We start from the raw sequence: 23,612 nt of genomic DNA, 5'->3' as shown, positions 1-23,612 counted from the left end.
CCTGGTGGTCAGTGCGCTTCCACAGCCAACCTCCTGCGGCTGGCCAACCTCCCACGGTCCCTCCCCCCGACTGGCTGGCCAACCTCCTGCAGTCCCTCTCCCCTGATCGGCTCCGATCGCTGGCCAGGCTGAGGGACCCCACCTGTGCACAAATTCGTGCACCAGGCCTCTAGTTTGATAATAAACACTCAAAACAGTACAGTGAACATGCAATTAAAATTACTCTGAAAGAAGTCAATCAAAGCTGTCTAAAAAGCAGCTTCCTCTCTGTTCCTGAGAGAATTCAGCAATTATTCCCAGGGACATTTGACAGCTTTCAATCTCGAAAGTGTAGAAAAATTATTACAGAATGAAACTAAAGTCGGAAGAGAAAGGTGGAAAATGAAGTTGCCTGGAACAAGCCTTCCTCATCGGCAGTGATGATTTCTGTAACATGGAAGCGCCTTTCAAATTAGTGTGTGACCCTGGTTCCTTGGCTTATTTCTAAAACAGGCCTAGCCTTGTTCCAGTTGGGAGGCCTTTTCCACACTGGCCATGTGGACAAGAGGACTCTTGTTGGAAGTGAACTAGAGTAGCTGGATGGCATAGCCCAGCCTTTCTCGCTCACTTTTCATTTAATATAAACACGATCACAGACTAGAATCAATCACATGGCCAACTTTAAAACTTTAATGAACATTTATATAATCATATACATAATATTATTAAAATTATACACCTTAAATATTTCATTCTTTTAAAAAAACAATTATTTTTAGCATATGATTTGGGGGAAATCCATTGTAGGAAAGAAGCTCAAAGGAAGGGAGCTCAAACCTAAATGTTCCCATGAGCGTACTGGTTGTGGGGCAGGCATCTGGCTGTTTCTACACTGACTGCTAGCTTTATTATAGATGATTAGGCCATGGATGCTTTTAAATCATCCTCAATTGCTTTATGACTGTTCGCATCCGCATACCCCAGATGGTGAGCAGGACCATTTGTTCTGACTATCCTGGAGCGATATAGTCTTTGAATTCCAAACTGGCCACCTCACTTCTCTGGAACGTTAAAAGCAACAAAGCTAAAAGTTTCTTGGGGTTGGAGGCTCAGCCTAGAGACAGCCAGGCCTTACCCTGGCTTTGCATGGCACCCACAGTGCCCAGGGTCAACTTCCTGGGCCAGAGGACGGCGACAGTGATTCTACTTCTAGGTGGCATGAGGTCAAGCCGTGCAGTTATCAAAGGACTGTCCTTATAGATGTCAGTCCTTGAGGATATGGGCCAGTTTTTTAATGTTTTCTGTTCAGCCTGGAGACTTACGGCCTCTTCACCTCTCACAGGTGTAAGAGCTGGGTGGTTTGGAATCCATGTAGCATCGTGAAGGTATCGCCCATCAAGTGTTTGACTGAAGAGAGGCCAAAGGTTTTATGTGGGGGAAGTGGACCTCTCTCTGAATTTCTTTAAACAAATAGACTTTCCCGTCCTGCTCCACTAATTGTGGATCTGCCAACATATGACCACGGTGTGCGGAGTCTATAGGAGCGTGGGCGTCTGAGGCTCGGTTGACCAGAAACGAGAATAAGGACATGAGTAACCCGAAGTTTCACTCCCACCAGATCTTTAAAAATGCCTCAACCCTTCTCTTACTGCTAACCCACAAAAAACACATAAAATAGACCAAATTCCTTTTACCACGTGGCAGTGTAGGGAGATACAACACACATTCTAGACAGTGGTAAGAGGTTTCCATTTTATTTTAACTTAGAAAAATAATCAGGCACAAACAGACACTACTAACTCCTTCCTGTCCTAAAGCCGTAACCATCTGATTATAGATTCTGAGCCACTCGAGGAAAATACAGCCATTTCCAGAAAATCTCCCGGGATGTTCTGCTTTACTGAAGAAAGGGTGGCCGCAGATGCCCGTCTGAGCAGGCACAGAATAAATTAACCCCAGACCAGGGCGCTGAGCAGGGCCGCTGCGCCCCTCACGTGCATCTCGGGCTGGTCGCCTTGCGACGTGCGTGAGCGTGAAGCCAGGTTGTGAGTGGGTCAGGAGGAGGCTGGCACAGACGATATATGATCATATATTTATATAAACATAGTAAACATACCTGTGTATCGTACATATGCATATAGAAGAAACCATAGGAATCGCCGCCTCCACGCAGGCAGTCCCTTGGTTTCTAGACTGTTCCATTACAGTGGATACTAGTAAGTCCCAGGCAGGGCCCCTCCCTGGCACTCATCAGCATGGTGACTCCACATAGTCATTGTCTAGCCCACGGCGAAACCGAGCCGTCAAGGAGCGGCTGATGACAATCACTCGGGGCGCCATGCAGTCCTCTCTCCTGTGAAGAATGTTCCAGATGAGCATGGCGGCTGCCAGGGTGGCCAGGAGGCAGGCGCCAATGTTCAGGTAGCAAGACCAGGACAGGCTGGTGTACGGGCCGATTCTGTAGAAGGTCACGAGCCCAATGACCAGGATAAAACCTGTGGGTGAAAGACAGGTGTTGAGAAAGCCTTCCCCAGCCGGGAGAAGCCTGCGGAACTCCCTGCTTGAGGCAGCTGTGCTGCTGCCCTGACCCTCCGCGCTCCCCGGGTTGGACAGGAGCCCAGTTCCCGGCGCGGGCCTTCGGGGTGGAGGTGCTCTGCACTGGGCCCTGTGGGGTTTTATGGCCTTTGAGTCTGTAGCTGGGGATGGGCGGGTGCAGTGTGCGCCCGCTAAATCCTGCGCGGGATCCTTGCTAGGGGCTTGGAAAGAAAGCAGTCTGGCCCATGTGTGCTTCCGGACCCTCCAGGTGTCAGGCTGCTTCCTGAGCCGACCTCCCCACGAAGGGGGCACTGACACTCGCTGTCCCTCACCCCAAACAAACCCGGTTCGAAGTGAAAGCAAACAGTTTTTCTAAATCTCATTTAGTAACAACTCTGATTGGTGTTTAACTTGTCTGAATTCCTGTTCCTAGGCGTTTCCTTGTTCTTAGCATTTGCTTCTAAAGGAAATAGAGATTTTCCTTTAGAACTCCAGGTGGCCTAGAGCCTGCCTGCTTAGGCAGAGGGCAGAAGCCGAGATCGGAGATGTGTCCGAGTCTCCTGCTGGCGCGTTTGGCTTCTCCTCTTACTTCTAAATAGATGCAGCTGGTTCTAGAATTTCCCTCTCGCCCCTCCTCCCTCCCCCCGGTTGCATTTGTTTAGAAGGGGAGGGGGCTGTGCTGGGACTGTGGCCAGAGTCTTCCACTGATGGCAGTTCCCACAGTCTAGTTCACATTTATTTTTTAGTTTGTTTCATGTAGTGTTTTTTAAAAATATATTTTTTATTTATTTCAGAGAGGAAGGGAGAGAGAGAGAGAGAGAAACATCAGTGATGAGAGAGAATCATTGACCAGCTGCCTCCTACGCACCCCCTACTGGAGACCGAGCCCGCAACCCTGGCATGTGCCCTGACCAGGAATCTAACCGCAATCTCCTGGTTCATTGGTCGATGCTCAATCACTGAGCCACACCGGCCAGGCCAGACTTGTTCACATTTAGTTCGTAGCTAATACCACAGCATCGTTGCTTTAATAATTTTATCTTTAAGGAGCTCCAGAGACTTGGTTTTATTAATTCTTGCAATAGGAAAGCCAGGATTTTCACCCGGAACACTGATGTCGTGGAGTTCAGCTCTGAATCCAAGCTAGAAACCCCGGCCACCCGGATGGAGGAGAGGCCACCGCTGCTCTGCTGTCGGGGAAGCTGGTCCTGTCCCTTCTTGTCCCCTGAGGTTGTCACTCTTCTCAGCTGGGAGGAGCTAAATAAGCCAGAGGAAACTGGAAGGGGGCCGTGGGGCTGAGCGGAGCCATGGCTAGCAAGAGTGAGGACAGAAGCAGAAGCAGAGCCCTGGGAGGCCCAGGGAGCCCCCTCTTCTCCCCAGCACCCCACCCTCTGATGTGCTGACTGAGAGAGTCTGTTTCTTGGAACCAAAATGCCTGACAAAGGCATAGGCTCTCTGTAACCCAGCATGGTCCAGATGGGACTCTGCCCCGCCCAGGCCCGTCCACGCTCCCTGCCCTATGCTCCGGCCCGGCTGTTGCTGCTGTGGTCCCTGCCTGCCCTGCACTGTGACATCCATACGTCTGTTCCTGCTGGACCCGCCCCACGGCCTCCCCTGCTTTCCTCAGGAAACCGCGTCATGCACACCCAGCGTGGCGCGGAGCAGAGAGCAGCCGCAATGCCAGCTAATGGTCCTACTAACTAGGGTACGCGTTAGTGCTGGGGTGGGGTGTGGGGGACAGGCTTGAATTTTCTAAAAACAAGCATATGGTCTCATCATCACGTACCTTCTAGAACGTATGAATTAAACATTCACCTACCTCAGTCGTGTCCTAAACAATGGTGACAGTGACTAATCTCTATTGTAATTCTCTACAGTACTTTGTGGAGCTTTTTATACATGGAAAGCTTCTGGATACTTCCTTTCTGTTAAAAATAACTAATTCTGTTTGTCATGCACACTGACAAAAAAAAACCTGTCATTTCTCTCTCCCAGGGAAGGGTGCATCCTCTGCTCACGATTTTATGGCACCGAGTTTTGCGTTAGTGCGGAAAGGAACTGTAGCCTGTTTTTTGTGTAATGAGAATGAAAATGCTTTATGTGTCCTCCTCATTTTTACTGTCTTTGGGCATTTTTATCACCCAAGGGAGCTTGTTATGCCTGGTTTCAACAAGACTCAGAAGGATGGGGCAGGATGGGAGCTTTGGGAGAGCGAGTTAGAATCCAGCTTATGTCAGAGGAGAGGAGCAAGGCCCTGGCTGAAGGGGGCTCCCAGCAAGGCCCGTGGGAGCCCGCAGGGAGGGCAGTACTGAAGACTTAACTCGACCAGAAGGAATTTACCCAGAGAGCAGCAGCTGGTTTGCATCAGTCACCCACCCTGAGGGGGATACTGACACTTACCCTCTGCTGTGATTGAAACCCGTTTCTTTTTATTTATTTATCTATCTATCTATCTATCTATCTATCTATTTATATGTTTTTTGAAAAGAATTATTTTTTAAAAAATATATTTTTATTGATTTCAGAGAGGAAGGGAGAGAGAGGGAGAGATAGAAACATCAATGATGAGAGAAATTAATTGATAGGCTGCCTCCTGCACGCCCCCCAGGGGAGATCGAGCCCGCAACCCAGGCATGTGCCCTTGACCAGAATCAAACCCGGGACCCTTCAGTCTGCAGGCCGATGCTCTATGTACTAAGCAAAACTAGCTAGGATTATTTTTAAATATATTTTTATTGATTCCTGAAAAGAAGGGAGAGGGAAAGAGAGAGAAACATCAATGATGATAGAGAATCATTGATCAGCTGCCTCCTGTACACCCCCTATTGGAGTTCAAGCCTGCAACTCAGGCATGTGCCCTGACCAGGAATCGAACCATGACCTCCTAGTTCATAGGTCAATGCCCAACCACTGAGCCATGCTGGCTAGCTGTTTCTCTCTTTTTAAACTAAGCTTCATTTTGTGTTGGGTGTGTTATAAGAATATTTTTTATTTTTATTTTTATTTTTTAATATATTTTATTGATTTTTTACAGAGAGGAAGGAAGAGGGATAGAGAGTTAGAAACATCGATGAGAGAGAGACATCGATCAGCTGCCTCCTGCACACCTCCCACTGGGGATGTGCCCGCAACCAAGGTACATGCCCTTGACCGGAATCGAACCTGGGACCCTTCAGTCCGCAGGCCGACGCTCTATCCACTGAGCCAAACCAGTCTCGGCAAGAATATTTTTTAAATCTGTCACGTGGCTTCGGCTGCAATTCCAACAGCATCATTGGTCCTAACAGAACAGTGTGAAAGAATTGGGCCTCTCTGGCCTCCAGGGCAACCCCCTCTCCCAGCTCAGTTACCTGTCTTGAGGCTGGTTTACATCACTGATGAATACAGAGAGAGGACCTAGAATTACGTTGCAAGATATTTCAGTGGAGACTTGTAAATTATGAGAGCTGGATTGAAAGAGGTGACCCTAATCTAGAAAGGAGTAAAAGGCACTCACTCACCAGACTGGCAGAATTAGAAAGGGAGGAAACACAAGTGTCGGCCCAGGTTGGAGGCAGAGGGGTCCCACCCTCACTGAGTGGGAGCTCAGGACAGCATGGTGTTGCCTGAGGATCCACAGTTCCCCTCCTGGGGTTACGCTGGAGTGAAACTCCTGCTCATCCAGGAAACGACTGTGCCCCAAATGTGCAATGTCTGAAACTCGTGTCCACAGGACACAGTGAGCTCTGGGCAGCCGGGACAGGAAAGGGGCAGGTGCACGGCTGCGTGAGCCCCACTGCGCTAGGGTGGGCCGCAGAAACAGTGGTGCCGAGAGGACGTCCCAGGGACACAGCTCTCACACGTGCTCTTTGTGCGTGGTTCTCACAGGCTCAGCCACCAGGCTGCCTTTTAAGGAAACCTGAAGAGGGAATAAAAGTATAAAAAACCAGGAAGCCCTGGCCAGGTGGCTCAGTCAGTTGGAGCATCCTCTGGTACACCAAAAGGTTACAGATTCGGTTCCCAGTCAGGGCACATACCTAGGTTGCAGTTTTGAACCCTGGTTGGGGCATGTATGAGAGGCCACTGATTGATGTTTCTCTCTCTCTCTCTCTCTCTCTCTCTCTCTCTCTCTCTCTCTCTCTCTCTCTCTAATTATCAATTAAAAACAACAAAAATACCCTTGGGTGAGGATGTAAAAAACACAGGGAGTGGCTGGCACAAGTACAGGACAGCAGTTACCTCCGGGGAGAGAGGGCACAACAGGAAGGACACTTAGGGCTTCTCGGCGTTCACCTCATGTCTTTAGCAGGGCACACATGTTTCATTGAGTTCTTTGCATACATAGTTCACAATAAAACATTTAGAATATCTTAGAAGTGCACCTGTTTTAGATTCTTTCATTAACAAGCACTTCCTACAGTCCGTCATGACACCGGCAGCCAGCCTCGGCTTTCACCTTTCCACAGTCGGTTCCGTAGCAGATATTAATGCATTTGACACGCTTCTCCTCCAAGTGCACCATCAGCTCTTGAAGACACGCATCATGTGCCCCCCACGCACAAATGCCCTGTGGCAGCTGTTGCCCTAGGACGTACCTCAGCCTGGCCCGGCCCCGCCTCAAACCTCCTCCCCTTCTCTTGTGGCCGCCCTGTCCCTGTCACTCTGTAGCCACATCGGTGCCTCTCCGTGCCTCTGCGATGCCAAGTTCTACCTCCAGGCCTTTCCTGGTGCTGCCATCCCTGTGTTTCAAGAGCCCTGACGAGAGGGTTGCCTTCTGTCTTCTGGTCCCTTGTCCCTCAGCACTCCGCTTAAGCTCACAGCACGGTGCCTCCGCCAGCTGTTGTCCCTGCAGCTGGAGTGCGGCCCACCCATTGATCTCGGCCTCTCAGAGAGCCACCCAGTTTGAGACAAAACCAAGGAGATCCCCTAGTGCAGAGTAGAATGTACTAGTAGTGTGGTCACTGGGGAAGAAGACGTGATGAATAGCAGCTTCCATAGCAAGTCCTCTAAGCTTCTTTTTCTCGTTTGTTTTACTACATTAATTTATTATTAAGGAAACAATTACAATTGTAACTAACTTTGCCATCTTGACTGGAGGCTCTTCTGAGCCTCTTGATGACTACAACCTGTCAGAGGGACAGGACCCCGGTCCCCACAGTTGCGTAGATGTCGCTGAGCGTGGAGCCCGGCTGCTGTGCCGGCACCTGGCATTGGTTACCGCACGGTGTGCTCAGCAGATCTACTGAGTTCCACTCCTGTGTGCTTGGGGCGGGGGCAGGGGTTGCTAAGGCTCGGTTGACTTGTCCTTGGGGACCTGGCATTCTTTTTGGGGCGATAAAGATGAAATTAGTCACTATAGCGTGGTCTGCCCTGTGAAAGAGACAGTTAGAACACGCGGCGGGAGTGAGGGGGCAGCACTCTGCCAGTGGGCAGGGATGGTGGCTGGGCGAGCCCTCCCAGAGAGCAGCCAGGCTAGGCCTGTGGCACCAGGGGACCAGCATGTGGAGAGAGCACTCTGAACTCCAAGTGGTGAAAATATTAACGCACTGAACACTCCACAGACTGTGGGGGCAGAGCGGCCACTGACCTCTAACCCCCGGGCAGGGCCAAGGCATCGTCCCCGCACTGAGTGGCAAGACTCGGACGCTGTCCTGTGCCCACACTCAAATTTCCCAGCAGCTCAGGGCTACTCAACTGTACTGTTACTCCTTTTCTTAAGATCACTATTGTATTTTGAAAGTAGGGTAGGCTGTGATTTTTTTTAAAAATATTTTTATGGATTTCAGAGAGGAAGGGAAAGGGAGAGAAACATCAATGATGAGAGAGAATCATGGATCGGCTGCCTCCTACTGGGGATTGAGCCCACAACCCGGGCATGTTCCCTGACCGGGAATCGAACCAGTGACCTCTTGGTTCCTGGATCGACACTCAACCACTGAGCCACACCCGGCTGGGCTAGGCTGTGATTTTGTAACCATTGGAATCTGTTTATTATTTCCTCTCTATGTTTAGCTATGTTGCCTACAAGGTACACAGACTGCGGTTTCAAAGTGTGTCTGTTTTTCCATTACAAGATGAAAGAACATTCAGGGTATGGATAACTGATTCAAGAAGTGTCTATTTGCCTTGGCCAGTTGTTCAGTGGTTAGAGCCCACACACCACAGGGTCACGGGCTCAATTCCCAGTCAAGGGCACATACCTGGCAGGAGGCAAGCAAAGTCAATGAGAATATCCTCGGGTGAGGATTAACAAAAGAAAAAAGAAGTGTAAATTCACCTGTTCACAGACACCCTGGGTTGTGCCACCTCATCCTGAAAACACGATCAGTAAAGTGATAAAGATGGCAGGGCAGGGCAATGCACAGCCTGACAAATGGTGTCTGTACAGAGTGAAAATGGTCGAGCGGTGCCTCCTCCTATTTCATCATTTGTCTTGAAAGTCCAGCAGTGAGCAGCACTGGCTGTTTCCAGCACAGGTGTGGGTGTCTCACCTCCCAGCTGGTGTCACTCAGAGGTGAAGTAGAAAGGAGAAGCAGGAAGGAAGAGTTATTACATTCACATGACTTATTCTGTGTAAAGACCAGTGTTGGCTTTTGTATTACTTTAGTTCAGCATATAGTCAGAGAAGGGGTTTGCTTCCCTCACATTAAAAAAACTCATTTAAAAATAAATAAATAAATAAACTAATTTAGAAAAACCCTCCTCTGCGCCAGGAAGGTGCAAAGAACCTTCTGAAACAGTGGGCACGGGGGCTGTGCTGCGGGAAGCGCCTGGGCCCCACGGCGGCTGCGTGGCAGGGCCGGTGCAGGGACACTCACACCCTCCTCGTCCAGGGACAGCTGCTAGACAGTGTCCGCTGGGTCCAGGGGTTAACCATCGCCCAACTCTGCCCGAGCCAAGGGGAGCTGTGGGCACTGAGCAGACACAGGCAGCGTGGGGTCTTCTGTGGGTGCCATGTGTCAGCAGTAAAAAGCCAGGGAGACACGGAAAGGCAGAGCATGTGGGCTCCCTGTGCGCCGCCAGCCTCAGCCCAGACGCCGGGAATCGCCTGTACAGACGTTCTTCTGAAATCAAACTAGCCTTTTACTTCCATAGAGCGCTCTGGCTGAGGGGGGCGTGGTGGTGAGGAGCTAGGTATGCGGCTTGCTGGTCGACCTCAGATTTTCTGTTTCTGTTACAGCCTGATGTAGATCCCCCCTCTCCTCAGAGTTGTCCCTGGAAAGACTTGGCGGTGATGTTAATGTTTGTCCAGAAACAAATCAAAGGGGAGAGTTTTAGCAGACACACCAAATTCTGCTCATGGAGTTGGTTCCATCCCCATGGATTTCTGTTTGCAAAGGCAGCAGCCCCTTCCTGTGAGCCGGCCTCGCAGTGGGCAGTGTGATTCACAGCTCAGCCTGCAGAGCGCCCTTTCCTTTCTCTTCCTTCCTGCCCGCTTCCTGGGGCGGCGGTGTCTGTCACGGGGCCTTCCTTTTGAGTGACTGTCAGCACACGCAGGTGGCACAAGTGGAAGCCCGTGGGGCTGACCCCGGAGCTCTTCGCCCAGCACACCTGCCGCAGCGTGCACGGCAGCTGAACTGGCAGAGCTGGCGTGAGGCTTCGAGAGAGTATTTACAGAGCAAACCAGCTAGTTAATGGATCCACTCAAGGCACAGCTGTGGTTGGGATCTTCCTACACTGTGAGCAGGAAAACAGTGGCTGTCCAGTGTTTCTCCCCAGAGGGAGGGATTCTGGAGAAAGGACAGACTAAAGATGGTACGATTGATATGATCAGACACGTCCATAGGAGCCAGCGCTCGGAACAGCATGGCGAAAAGGGAGAAGAAGGAGAAATGAGAGGTGCAGTGGGGATGTAGGCTGGGGCATGGGGCACAGATGCAGAAGACAGAAAATTATCCAGACCAAGCAACATACCTGTTTATTGTAAAAAACAAAACCTCGTATTGTCCTATGAGAAGGTCCCTGAGCCTAAGAAAACAGCAGAATCCCCACCAGCTCCTGAGATGCCAAGACAATTACCATTTATCACCTCGACTGACCTTAGAGGACTGATAAAATCAGCATTCTCAGGGGCGGGGGTCAGTGGCTCCTTGTGTGTTTATAGGTTTTGCCATCATGAGAAAAACTCTAATGATTTCCAGAAATGGAAAGAGGAAACCAGCAGACATGAGTCCATGTGAGGCTGTTAAAGTGGCTTTTGACCAGGTTCCTCTCTTAGTCATCCTGCTTAAGCTTTCGAGGAGGGGACTGGCCGAGGCCAGGGAAAGAGTGCAGCCCGAGCCTGGCGCCAGAGGTGGTCATGCGAGGACTGACATCCCGGCGGCAGTGCGCATGTGCAGGGAAGAGCTCAGTTTGCAGATGACACCAAACTCTCTACAGTGCCAGTCTTCGGAAATTGGGGTGCCAGTGGCCAGAGATAGACAAGTGCTGGTCCCCGTCTTTGGGAGAAAAGCACGAGGGCTTGGGCCTGCTGGGCAGCTCCACAGAGAAGATGAGGAATTTTGGGGGGAATGTTCCAAGGAGAGCCCAAGGCTGTTATGAAGGCAGTTCAGAATGAGACATGAACAGCCGGCCTCTGCAAAGATGGATGGGTGCAGCACGGGCCACCGTTTGTACTTGACCTGCATCGTTTCATTGTGGTTATTGTACTTTGAGGAAAACTATAAGTTAGAGGAAGGTCCAGGGCCACTCACATGATTGACAAGGAGGCGAGACGGAAACTTCCGCAGAGATGGAGGGTGAGGGTTACGTATGATGAGGGTTGATAAATCATAAACTAGGAATAATATCAAATATTAGAATAAGAAATCCATGGATGCCTGAGAGCGGCAGTCACATGCTTCCGAAGAAACACGGCGGTAAATTTGTGGCTAGTAGACCTGTAGCCACTGTTTAAGGGCAGATGGCTTGGTAAAAGCCCCACTTTGGGACATTGCGAAGGGACTGTGTTCTGGGTGTCACAGGCATGGATGGGTGCAGCCCGGGACACCATTTCTAGGGTCCTTGATGCGGCGGCGCTAGGGAATTTTTTCACGTATATACCAGCATTTTCCAAAATGGATCAGAGGTGGCGTACGTACATGCTTTAATGAGCAGTGGGGGTGAGAGAGGAGGGCTGAGGGGAGGGAGTACATGAGAAGCCTGGTCGTGGGGACCCCCATTGCATGACCCCATCTTGTCATTAGGCAAGACATTGGCTCCCAAGACGAGGGGTATAGTCTACTAGCCCAGGGCTCTCAGTAGTGGGGTGCACATGGGATGCACAGTCCCCCACCCCAGTGAGAGCACCAACAGGCACTGACGAAGGATGGTGAGCCGTGAGGGACACCCGCTATGTTCCCAGCCTGATGGAGCATGTGCGGCCCCAAGGCTCTCAGTCTGGGACTCCGATAGGCAGTGCACTGCCCCGGAGGCTCAGAGGTGGCCAAGGAGTCACCCTTCAAGACGCAACTTGACCCAAGTACAGAGCCCTGAATAACCGCCAGATCACTCGTCCCACCTAAAAATGTCAGCCGAGGGCCATACGTGGTAGTCAGTCCTGTGTAGCCAACAGTGAGGGTCACACTTAGGAAATTTCCAAGCTCCTGCAGCATTCTGCCCCGGACAGTCTGCCCGTGGTGTGGGCTGGGGGCGCACTGGGGGGCTCTGGCTCTCACAGCGAGCTCAGGTGGAGCCCTGAGTCCTGACAGAGCGCGGAGGCTGTGTCTGGGGACTGGAGCGTCTCAGTGTGGTGGTGTCCAGCAGGGCCACAGTGGGAAGTCAGAATGACGACAGCAGCAAGCACAACTGAAGAGGGTCTGCAGGCAGAGCCAGGCGCCTGCTCGCACCCACTCTCCCCACACGCCCTGGGAAAGCCACTGCTCTCCCGAACCCTGAGGCCCACAGCTCAGCTGCTGCAGCCTGCGCCCCGGCTTTACCTTCTGCTCCAGGAGCCGGACACAAGTGGTCAGCATCTGCGCTTATCCAGGTCTGGGAAAGACCGTCCACCTCTCGTAGGTGGCGCCCTCTGACCCCCCATTCGGCGCTGCTTTCCCTGCTCCGACTGCCTTTCTGCATACATCAGTGAGACCACAGACACGAAGAAACAGAGGAGCAGCAGTGAGAGGAGGAACCAGGAGGGTCACGGAGAAAGGAAGGTGCGTAGAGTGAGTCAGATCGGAGCTCGTGCCTGTGTAAGGCCGTGGGATGGAGCCCTTACGCCCACAAGGCAGGGCCCAAGCATCACAGCTGCTGGCTCGGGGGCTGGGATGGCCCATGGGCCCCACCCTGCAGGAGCCTCTGCTGTCGTCAGAACACAAGGGGCATGTGGTCGCAGCCTCACTGTTCGTCGCCTCCAGAGAGGGCTCTACGCTCTGAAGTTGGATTACCAGCAGATTGAGTGGTGGGAGGAAGAGAGAGGGAAGCCTGACCGTTGTGTCTGTCATGTACTGGTTACAACAGGAAGAGCTGGGGGGAGGGAGTGGCCCAGGACCGTGCAGAGCCCCTCCATGCTGACTGCACCCTCTCCTTCCCCCCCCCACCCCGACTTCCAGGGGCTGTTAGACACCCAGCGGGGCCTAGGCTCGTGTCTAACCTGCGGAGTGCTTTCCACAGGGAAAATGCAGCTTTTCACAGCATATTCAGCTTATGGGGTGAGGGTGGAATAAGGGGCAGAAAGGAATTTTTTTCACCCTTAAGGTAAATTAAAATTACACTTGGAAAATTCTGCAAAGAAAGTAGACACTTGTATGCGGTGGCCTGAACATGATGGAGCAAACTGGGTGAAATGGCTGATATTTCATAGGTTTTGATCCATGAAAATGGCCATTTTGTAGGGTCTCCAATATGACCTTGCCCTTTGGAACCGCAGCTCTGAGGGCTGAGACTGTCCTTGTACAGACCCAGGCCAGGCATCGTGTAAGTGTAGGTTGTGGCCAGAAACTATTGGGAATGAATGAGCAAGTGGGCAGATACCCATCTCAGGAGGCAGGGCCGGGGCGCCCTCCTGGCAGCATGTGCCGCCTCTGCCTGGCTCCAGCTGTTCCCGGCCCCCAGCTTCGCCATGTGCTTTCCCTTCCTCGTTCCTCCCCTGCCCACCCTCTGGCCCGGGCACTGGGGACTCAAGGTTGGCTTGCGTAACAGGTACTAGCAGGCATTTCCCCCTCCTGGGACAGGATATCCTGGCGCCCTTCAGTCTCTCCCTGCCTGTTTAAAACAGACCGGAGCACAGGAAAAAACCTAACTCTAAAATTAGCAGCACGATAGAAGAAAGGCACATAGCTGCATTCTGTACTGTTTGTCAATGAAACAAGTCTAAACAGGGCCAAAAGCATTTCCTTTTTGGGCAAAACAGACCTGCTGGGAGTAACGGGCAGACACCAAGGGGAGAGGCTGCCCGGGGAGGCGAGAGGGACCGTCCAAAACACTGCGGGCTGCCGCTCGCTGCTCCTGGCTTTTTCCGTCAGCCTCTGCCTGACTTTTTCAGCAGAGCCTGGTCCGACCTTTCCAGAGGTCGTGCCGGCCTGGAAATACTCAGGAGAGGAGCACATGCTCCCCGCCCCCCACCAGCGCAGGCCCCCAAGGCCTTCGGCAGCCCTCCCACTGCCAGGGCTGCTGCAAGACCACTCCATTTTAGTTCATGGGGCTTCCCCCGCCCTTTGAGTTTTTAAAAAATGTTATTTGTAAATAACACTATCTTGTTCTAAAATAAGAGTTTGCAGGAAGTAAGATGTCAGTTTCACACCAAACCCACAGTATGTCTCCTAATATTTCTAAATGTTTCAAAGAAATTCTTGAGAAACACTGCAATGAGTGATTTGATTATCCTGCTAAGAGTTATTTTCAGATCAGGAAATGTTACTTTCATTTCCTCCATGCCACCAGAATGTCTGTTTTTAATCTAGCTTTTCCAATCACGTTTCAAAATCTTCCACTTCCTTCTAGAAGGGATGGAATTTCAGATAATCCCACGTGATAGCGACGACGGGCTGATTCACTGAGGCGAGAAACCAGTTCTGTTTTACAGCCCTCGGGTTAGCAGAGGGCAAATGGGTACTTTTCCTAATCACTTGGACTGTCTGGGTTTTCACCCACAGTCATGGAGGAGGGGGGAGGCAGAGTGCTCAGCGGTCCCGTCCTGCCTCAGTCATTCTCAGAATCAGTCCAGTGGGGGGCAGACTTCCTCCCTGCCGTGCAGTTGGGAAAGCTGAAGTGTGGATTGAGTGCGTGGATAATAGCTGATGGAGCCAGGATGCAGTCCAGTCCCCTTCACGCCAAACCCTGCGCTCTCCTCGGGCCGGCCCTCCGCTGCCCCTGCTGCATCCAGCCTGGGGAGGTGGCCTGCTCAGGACCACACCGCCTTCCACTCACACCCAGGCGCTTCCCAGCACACGAACACCTGCCAGCCGCTCGGCCTCAGGCTGGAAATTGTGTTCTCCAGAAGGCTGAGGGCTGGGACCCATTATTCCTAGCATGATTCACTTCTGACTTCCCGATGTTTCTTCTGCTGGGCTTGTTGGAACTGCACCTTCAACACCGGGACAAGCTGCCGTTCTCCGCCAAGCACGTCGCCACTTGGTCAGTCTCTGCCCCCTGGGACCACTGGCCGAACTTTCCCCCAGTAGGCAGTGGAAAACCTGAGCATCCAGGTTTCCGCGGTGGTTAACCCTGAGCCAGCAAGGAGCAGAGGCCGAGAGACACCACAGAGCAGCCCCTCACGGTGCCTCCACGGCCACCCTGTGACCTCGGAGCAGTTCCATCCTTTACACCACCTCTCTCATCCTCCAAGACCACACGGTGTGCTCATGCCCAGCCCCAGTTCACCCCACAGCCACCCCCGGGGCTGCAGTGGCTTCCAAGTTGTTCCAGAGGCTCACTCCCCGCTGGCCCTGGTCCTGGCTGCCCTGCGGAAAAGCGGGGCTGCTTGCCCCCCGCCAGGCATAGGCTCAGATGGCGCTCGCCCCCTGCCCAGGGCAGGCTGCTGCACCCTCTTGGGAGGGCGTGAACCCAAGCCACCACCACGCGGGCCGCAGCGGGCAGAGAAAACGCTAGATGCCGAAGGCTTTGGAAGACAGCACGTCCTCCCCAGTCAGCACCTGGTCTCAAAACGGAAAAGGGCCGAGGGCCACGCTAGAGATACAAAACCACGGCTGCTCGGATCCTCGCGCTCCCCACCCCGTGTGCGTGTTCCCGTTTGCTCCTGCCCAGGGGGACGGGTGGGGCAGGAGGGTGACCCAGGGGGTCGCCTGGCATTAGGCGGCCACAATGGGCCTTCCAGCCCCAACAGAAGCTGCCGCTGGTTTGCCCGTCGGGGCGCAGGGGTACTTACTCGCCAGCTGGAACGCAGCAGCCATGGCCTCCTCCCAGCACTGGGAGTCCGGCGACATCAGGGGCAGGCCCGTCAGCCCCAGGATGAAAGTGAGCTGGCCCGCAGCGAGGGCCACCGTGGCAACCAGGTTGCAGGCTCGCATCATGTCGAATTGCACTGGAGGGGCCAAGAGGAAAGAAGGCAGGTGGTCAGCGCAGGCGGGCGGCTCGGGGCTGGGTCTCTCTCTCCTCCTGGGGCTCATCCCTGTCTGCACTGGCAGCCTCACTGCTCTCCCTCTGCCCCCCAACCCGGGCTCCGTGTACTCTGCCCCCCCACCCGCGCCCAGTCCAGGAGTGAGGTGCAAGGGACGCACACACAGGGCAGAGGGAGGACAGAGCCGTGCCGCGGGTGGAACCGCAAAGGCCAGGGGCAGGGGCATCAGGTCCCTTCCTTGCGGCCCTTCTGGACAGTTAAGGTGGCCACCACAGAGCCAAGTGAGGTCTGTCAGCCTCCTGGGCCCCCTCCCCCCGCCCATGCCAGGCTGCGAGCGTTTCTGTGGTTCCCTGCCCCTGCCCCTGCCAGGCAACAGCCCCATTTAGCGCTCGTGCAGCCCGAGTCGAATGGAGGTGCTGTGCCACTTCCCACCATGGAGGGTGCGCCCCTCCTCCCATTGTGTCTCAGCTGCTTCCTTCTTGCCATCCATCTGTCACTCTCAGCCCGAAGGATTTCCCCCTTCCCTGGTCCCAGGCCTCCTCCCAGTGCCCCTTCTGGCCTGGGGGTGGCACCACTGGCTCTGAGGCCAGGATGGATGCCAGAGGACAGTAGCAGAGGCTCCGCTCCTGGGAGGTAAGAGCAGCTTCTAGGAGATCCCAGAGCCGAGGGCCAAGTGCCAGGAGAGAGAGAAAGGGAGAGAACATGCCACTAGATGCATTACAGTCACCACCAAATTAACCCTTTCACCTTCCTGAGCGCTGTGGGTCCTGCTCTCTCAATCACTTTTCTCGCAGGCACAGCCAGGTGGGCTGTCCTTCCCCATAATTGAGCTCCCAACCTGTGTCCTTCAGAGTAACCACAGGGACAACTGCCATCTGTAAGCCCTGACACTCCTCTCTGACCCTTCACAGGGCCAGGAGGCAGGGGTTGGGCGAAGTTGGGGAGCCCAGGGGTGCCAGCAGGGCCAGGCCTGGTGTGGCGGTGGGTCCGGGGCTGGGAGGAAGGAGCAGACACGGGCGGAGAGGGGCAGCGGTGCTCTGAGCCCTAGCACAGGGGCGTGTGCTCCCCGGGGTCTGTGATTTCCTCACCGCCCCCCGGCTGAGGCTGGGGCTCCTCCTTGCTTCTTCACACTGATTTTCTGTGCAATTATTGTTACCATTTATATGGCTGTCAGAGGCTCTGCTTCTCTGAAATATGTAGAATTTAGGCGGGGGGGGAAGTGACCTCATAGATGGGGGTGTTAAACATGACGGAGGTTAACAGCCAGACCCAGAGAAGTCCGTCCGGTTTCCCAAGCTCAGCCTTGTGGGTGAGGAAAGACGTGAATGAACTGCTGGCTGAGGAGGGAGTGGCCTGGGGTGGACACGAGCACCAGGGGAGCACGTGTTGGTGCAGAGACCACGTGACCGAGGCTCCTGAGAGCCAGGAGCACAGCACCAGGGACCCTGGCCGATCCCTCCCCGGTTCCGCCTGCTGCCCTGCCCACCCGGGCATCCAGCTTTGTCCTTCCTAGCAGCTCTGTGTGCACAGCCCTGCGCCACACACCCGGCAGTGGCTCCATGTGGCGTCCCCAAGCTCACAAGCCGCCACCTAGGCCCAGCCCAAGTCCTCGTGGACCCATATGGCGCTGTCCAGAGGCTGTAAAGGATGGGACATGACGCTCAGAGACTCGCCGTGCTGCCTGAGCAGACTCCTCTCTGAGCCGTACTCCCTTCACTCGGAGGCTGGCATCCACCACGCCCAGGCGTCTTACAGGTTCTAACACTGCCTATGTGCATAGCCTGGGCAGCAGTACCTGAACTTTTTAAAATATGTTTTTATTGATTTTAGAGAGAGTGGAAGGGAGAGAGAGAGAGAGAAACACTGATGTGAGAACGAAACATTGCTCAGCTGCCTCCTGCACTTCCCACCACTACCACCACAGGGATCAAGCCTGAAACCCAGGCATGTGCCCAAACTGGGAATCGAACCAGCAACCTCCTGGTGGACAGGATGATGCTCAGCCAAAGGAGCCACACCAGCCAGAGCCAGAGCCTGGATGTTAAGGAGCCCAATGTGAATGTGCACGAATGTCATCGGCCAGGCAACATGCGGTCCATGCCCCGTCCGCCTACGTTTCCAGGGAGACTCAGGCCCCCACCTGGGGCCGGAGAGCATCACATCACCTCTGGGCAGGGCATGTGTCCAGGACTTAATTACGTTTATTCATGATACATCTCGCTTCAGAAAAAGAGCATCAGGTGCCTGACAGGATGCATGAAATATGGGAAGATGAAAAATGACAGAGAGAACAGGACCAGAGTAAGACTGACACCGGAGTTAGGTTGTGAGATCTCTTTGGGAGCCAAAGGGGGCCCTCAAGTCTGCCATGTTCCCTCACCCCAAACCTCACAGCAAGGAAAAAGCCACCTGATCGCTGCATCCTGCCCAGCAAGCATCCTCAAGGCCGGCCCAGTGTCCCTGGGGGCAGCTGAGGACCTGGACTGGCCCCTGTGCCCCTGCCCGGTTTGCTCAGCACACCCAGCAGCACAAACTCCCTGACCAAAGTTGAGTTATGTCTCCTCGAGATGTGTGCCATAGGGCCTCGCCAGGACCTCTGGCTCAGAGCTGGCCGGAGCCTCCTGCTGTCCCCAACAGCTGCCCTGGCTGCCTGCTGCAAGGTCTGGAATCTCTAGGGCAGCCTGGCTCTCTGGGCAAAGCAGGACCAGTGATGTGTGACCAGGGACATGCGTGTCCCCTTGGCGTCCCTAGATGGGTACTCGGGATTGAACTGTGCACCAGGCGTCAGCTCTGCAACCCAGACCCCACCGCCCCGTCACTGACGAGATGATTTGACCGAGCGACAACTGGCTGGTGTGGAGGTGTTTCTGCAGAGGCAGCAGGCATCGTACAAGGACCCCCTGCTTCTTCCTCCCAATCTCTGTGCCCAGCTAGGGTGTGAGCGAAGCGTGGGCTGGGGTTTTCGTAAGAGGTAATGAGACGGGGCACTGGCCTGATTTAAGGTGGTGGAGGGAGCCCCAGCTCCGGGCCCCCAGGGCCAGGGTGCCGGCTTGCTGCTCCCTGTTCATGTCACAGGGACCTGGTGTGAAGTTGGCTCACTTTGCTCAATTCAGTGTTGCTCAGGAGAAGCTTCTGTAGACATTTCCCTTGTTCTGGATAAATATTTGATGCTCAGAGATCCATTAAGGGTAGCTGCCACAAGCACCGTAGTAATGGCGGGAGGATATTTTAAAAGTTGGTCAGGCCCTGGCCGTGTGGTTCAGTGGTTAGAGTGTCAGCCCGCATACTGAAGGGTCGCAGGTTCAATTCCCAGTCAAGGGCACATACCTGGGGTGCATGCCGGAGACAGCCAGTTGATGTGTCTCTCTCACATCGATGTTTCTTTCTCTCTCTCTCTCTCTCCTCCTCTCTACACCCCCTCCTTCCCTTCCACTCTCTCTAAAAGTCAATGGAAAAAATATCCTCAGGTGAGGATTAACAGGGAAAAATGTTGGTCAGGGAGCTTAGCAAGTGGTCTGGGACGGACAGCAAACCAGGGCGGGTGAGTGGGGCTGCTCAGGACACGTGGCAGGGCAGGAGGGAAGCGCAGCGTGGGCTGGCTGTGGGGGGGTCAGGAGGACCCCTGTGTGTCCTCCTGGCCTGAGGTGACCAGTCCTCAGCATGGGGACAGAGGGAACGGACACGCAGGGGGGGCACCTGGTCAGCGTGGGGGACCGGGGCAGGAGTCCTTGAGGCCCAGGGCTCCCCCTCCCATGCTGGGCCACTGGCTTTCATTGCTCCCCAGGACAGTCTCCTACCAGAAGGATCGCTCTGGACCAGCCAGTTACAGACACCCAGTCCATCTGCATCTATCCAGTTCCCCGTAGGCCCCTGAGTTCTGAGAGCTCATAGAGAAGTCTGAAGTCATTCATGCACTTGATCCGTTAAAGAGACGTTTTGCTCCCTACTTGCAAGGGAGCGGGAGGGGCAGATAGCCACCCTTCTGACCGACAACCCCTCAGGCTGTGGTGTGGGAGTCTGAGTAGACAGTGGGTTGCATGCCCCCAGAAACCTCGGCTGAGCCGCGTGCTTCCTGCAGCCTCCGGTTTTTGCCTATGAAATGGGACGACATCCTCCACCCCGGGCTTCCTCACAGGCCAGGGTTCCGAGCCCACTGCAGTTGGGGACAGCCACACACCGGCACCTCACATGTTCGCATTGCTTGAGGACTTGGGACCCCCTGACAGCATCTAGCCAAGGCCCAGCTGCAGTCTCGTGTGTGTCACATTTCCCTAAAGACGTGCTTGGTCCGCAGAACGGAGGACACCCACCTGCAAGTTAGACCCTCTCAGTCATTGGGAGACTTTGCCCATCAGCCTCCATGACTGTGGAGGTGAACCCTTCCCTCTGTACACGCAGACCTGACCCTACTTCCAAAGCCCGGTTCCCAGCTTCCCGAGCAGTGACAGACCCAGGGCTCCGCGTGGCCAGCCAGGGCCTGCGACGCCGCGGAGGGGCACAGGGGCCCGGCTCTGCAGCCGGCCGGTGGTCCCCCCACAGCCAGCCCCGCTGGGTCTGCCTGGGCTGCCTACCACCTTCACCCTGACGTCTGTGGAATGGAGTCAGAACTCAGCCATGTGTTCTTAAGCTTCTTGTTTATTTTTCTTGTTAACAATCTTAATTTCCACCAGGAAAAAAGTGTATTTTTCTTGGTTTGGCTAATGCATTTGTTCTTCAGCATGTGTGTGCCCGAGAAAAGCCCACTGCTGCGTGAAGAGAACTCTGTCATGAAGGACAGAGGCAGGCTTGAGCTGAGTAGGACTGAAGTGTGCCTGTGGCTTGCCAGGGGAGGGTGGGCGTGGAGCTCGGGGCCCACCTGGTTCCCCAAGAGCCAGTGCTGCCCCTCAGACCAAAGCACCCCTCACCCGTCAGCAAACACTCAACCCATGTCGTCTGCCTGCCACACAGGGCTAGCGGGCCCTCTCCGCTCTAAAGGAGACAGAAAAGTGAGCACTTACGTTTGACGGTGCCTCTGGACTCCTGGAAGCCTGCGGCCTCAGAGCCCCAGCCCAGGGCCTCGCAGTCCCGTGTGTCCGCCTGCCCAGGCCTGGTCCCGGGGCTTGGCCCTCCCCGGGCCCTGTCCACCAGCCAGCAGGACCTCCAGAGCCCCACACTTCGCTTGCGCCCGTCCTCCAGCGTCTGATACACCCAGTTGGGGGTGAAGGCTGCCGCATTGTTGAGGATGAGAGAGACCAGGGCCACCAGCACGGCTGTGGCCACCAGTTTCTGGACAGTCATCACTGACTGCTGGTGCCAACCGCTTGTGGAGAAAGTCCCGGTCCTGGTCAGCTGCTGTGGCCTGGGAGAACCAAGACGCGGCTAGGGGCGGCTAGAGGACATCACCGTTCATTCTCGGAGGGTTGGGAAGGCCCGTGCAGCAGGTGCAGGTGAGCCCACCTCACGGTCCTCCTTACCCTCCTTCCTGCACCTGGAGCAGGGACAGGCCTGATCTGCAGGTGACTGCGTGGCCCATCCCGAGAAGGAAGCAGGGCACCAGCGAGAGCCCCGGGTCCTGAGTGCGCCGTCTTCCTGGGAAGCTGAGCCCAGGGAGGCTGGCAGCCTCTTGTCCCCCACGCGGGAGAACAGAGAGTACCTGGGGAGGAGACAGGCGGTAGCGTGGTGTCAGCCGGCCTCACTCCTCAGAACCAGCTGCGCTCCGAGCACAGCCCGTGCGGTAGGCAGGCTCTGGGCAGGGCCGCAGGGAGCAGTGCGGGTTCAGCAGCCGCTGTGCTGCCTGAGCCCCTGCCTGGTGCCTCCAACACAAAACGGCTGGTCCTGGAAAGCAGAGAGCTTGCTGTGGGGAAGTGTGTGTGTGTGTGTGTGTGTGTGTGTGTGTGAGAGTGTGTGTGTATGTGTGCGCGCGCGCGCACGCGTGCATTTTCCCTCTGTCTCTCAGCAGAGAGGAAATGGTTGTTTTTGAGGCTGTTTTTGGTGAGCTGGAGGGCGTAGCCAACTGCAACAAATAGCTGCCTGCCGCAGCAGCCAGACACTAACAGGATGTGTTTCCTGATAGGAAAGGCAGGGGGGCCTTCTGAAGTCCTGCTCCATGACCCTCCTCCCCGGCTCCTCCCCATCTTCCTTTCCAAAAGGGAGGGCTGGGGTGCTGGCCCAGAACAGACCCACGGGCCCACCTGTCTGTCTGGGACGTGGCCAGCCTGGCACTCAGGTGCTGCCCACAGCGCCCCAGGCGGTCTCCTGTGCTGGGTCTGGGACAGCGGCAGGACGGTCAGGGCAGGCAGCATGCTGGTGACCAGTCGCCCACCCAGCCCTCAGCTGTCCCCTCAGCAGAGAGATACTGCCAGCCCACGGTGTGCCAGGACCCCCCTTGTCCCAGGGAGATGCAGATGGAGGAGGGAACTGCTCAGAGGGGAGAGCAGCAGAGGAGGGCCGTGCGTGGTAGAGGGCCCCCTTAGACGGGCCTTCGTGTCCCAGCTCAGACCCACCTACTGCCAAGATCTGACCGACCCCCTTGGAGAACTACCAGACCAGGGCGTCATCCTTGAGGACATTCTGCGCAGGGCACCCAGCGAGGCCTGAAGGGGACTGAATGTGGGGTCTGGCCTGGGCTGTTAGCTGCTGACGGGAATGTCAGTCTGCACAGCGGATCAGGGACCAGGCCCGTCACAGTGGTGTGTGCTGGACCTCGATCTGAGCCGTCAGCTGCTGGGGCTTGGACAGGCCTTCATCTGCTCTGCTCAAACCCCTCCGAACCGGCAGACCAACACAGCGGGAGGTTCTGTGCCATCCCCTCGGGGACCCCGCCCAGCGCAGGGCAGTCAGCCAGCCGGGGCCCCAGAGCAGCTGTTATGAGTGAAAAGGAACGTCGGCAGCATGGTCCGTGGGCCTTTGCCGACAACGTGAAACCCCTGAGCTCCAGGTAGTACAGCATGTGCCTTGACTGTTTGCTGTCTTCACGCGCTGCCCCAAGGTGTAGGGACCAGCACCCTCACAGGAGAGAAAGTTGGGGCTCAGAGAGGTCACAGAGATGATGCGATGGCCTCAGTGGGGGTCAGCTGGTCTGATCTCCTCAGTCCTCACCTATCACCCCACTCTGGAGCTCCGGAGGGTTCCCAGCCGTGGGTACCACACAGGCCGCCCCCGGGGAAGCCCTGGCCCTGAGTGCTTTCGGTCCAGGTGTGCTCCGGGCCTCTGGGTGCCCCATGGGGCCAGTGGGTGCCGCGCACAGGGTGAGGCTCCCCACGCCACTGAGTCTGCATTCTTTGGAGAATCTGGGTCCCGAGAAACGTCTGTCCAAATTCTCTGAGGGATTTGACCTATTTTAGGATTTTCACCACTTTCCATAGCTTGTGCCAGGAGAAAAGCGGCTGTTCCCACCCCCCTCTCTCGGTTCCCAGGACTGGATGGGGGAGGGCCTGGTGGTTTTGTCTGCCCTCATTCCCACAGGCAGCCCCTTCTCTCCGGAGGCCTGGGGCGAGGGGTCCAAATACTCACGAGCTCTTGAGTGCACTGAGCAGTGGATGGAGGCCTCGGAAAGGCAGTTTCCCCCAAGTCTCCATTAGAAGAGGATCAGCTCCCCTCCTTGTGGATTAAATCACTGTTTCTTAGGGAGTCTTTAAATGGC

The 23,612-nt window shown here is 55.0% G+C and overlaps 2 protein-coding genes across 6 annotated transcripts in view; one reads left to right on the top strand and one right to left on the bottom strand.

Annotated features, from left to right (window-relative positions):
* Nucleotides 1-23,612, top strand: part of IFT140 (intraflagellar transport 140) — a 92,242-nt gene that overhangs the window by 47,625 nt on the left and 21,005 nt on the right. The gene's annotated exons all lie outside the window — the stretch shown is intronic.
* On the bottom strand, nucleotides 1,712-22,054 carry TMEM204 (transmembrane protein 204). Its single transcript, XM_079789981.1, has 3 exons — nucleotides 20,989-22,054; nucleotides 15,800-15,955; nucleotides 1,712-2,474 (listed from the first exon to the last, which is right to left on the bottom strand). Exons 1-3 carry the CDS (start codon nucleotides 21,266-21,268, stop codon nucleotides 2,230-2,232), a joined length of 681 nt encoding a protein of 226 aa, XP_079646107.1. The 5' UTR covers nucleotides 21,269-22,054; the 3' UTR covers nucleotides 1,712-2,229.

The sequence above is a fragment of the Cnephaeus nilssonii genome (assembly GCF_951640355.1).
Source record: "Cnephaeus nilssonii genome assembly, chromosome: 2".
NCBI lineage: Eukaryota > Metazoa > Chordata > Mammalia > Chiroptera > Vespertilionidae > Cnephaeus > Cnephaeus nilssonii.
Note: the sequence above shows the minus strand (reverse complement) of the source record. Positions and strands in the feature narration are given on the sequence as shown.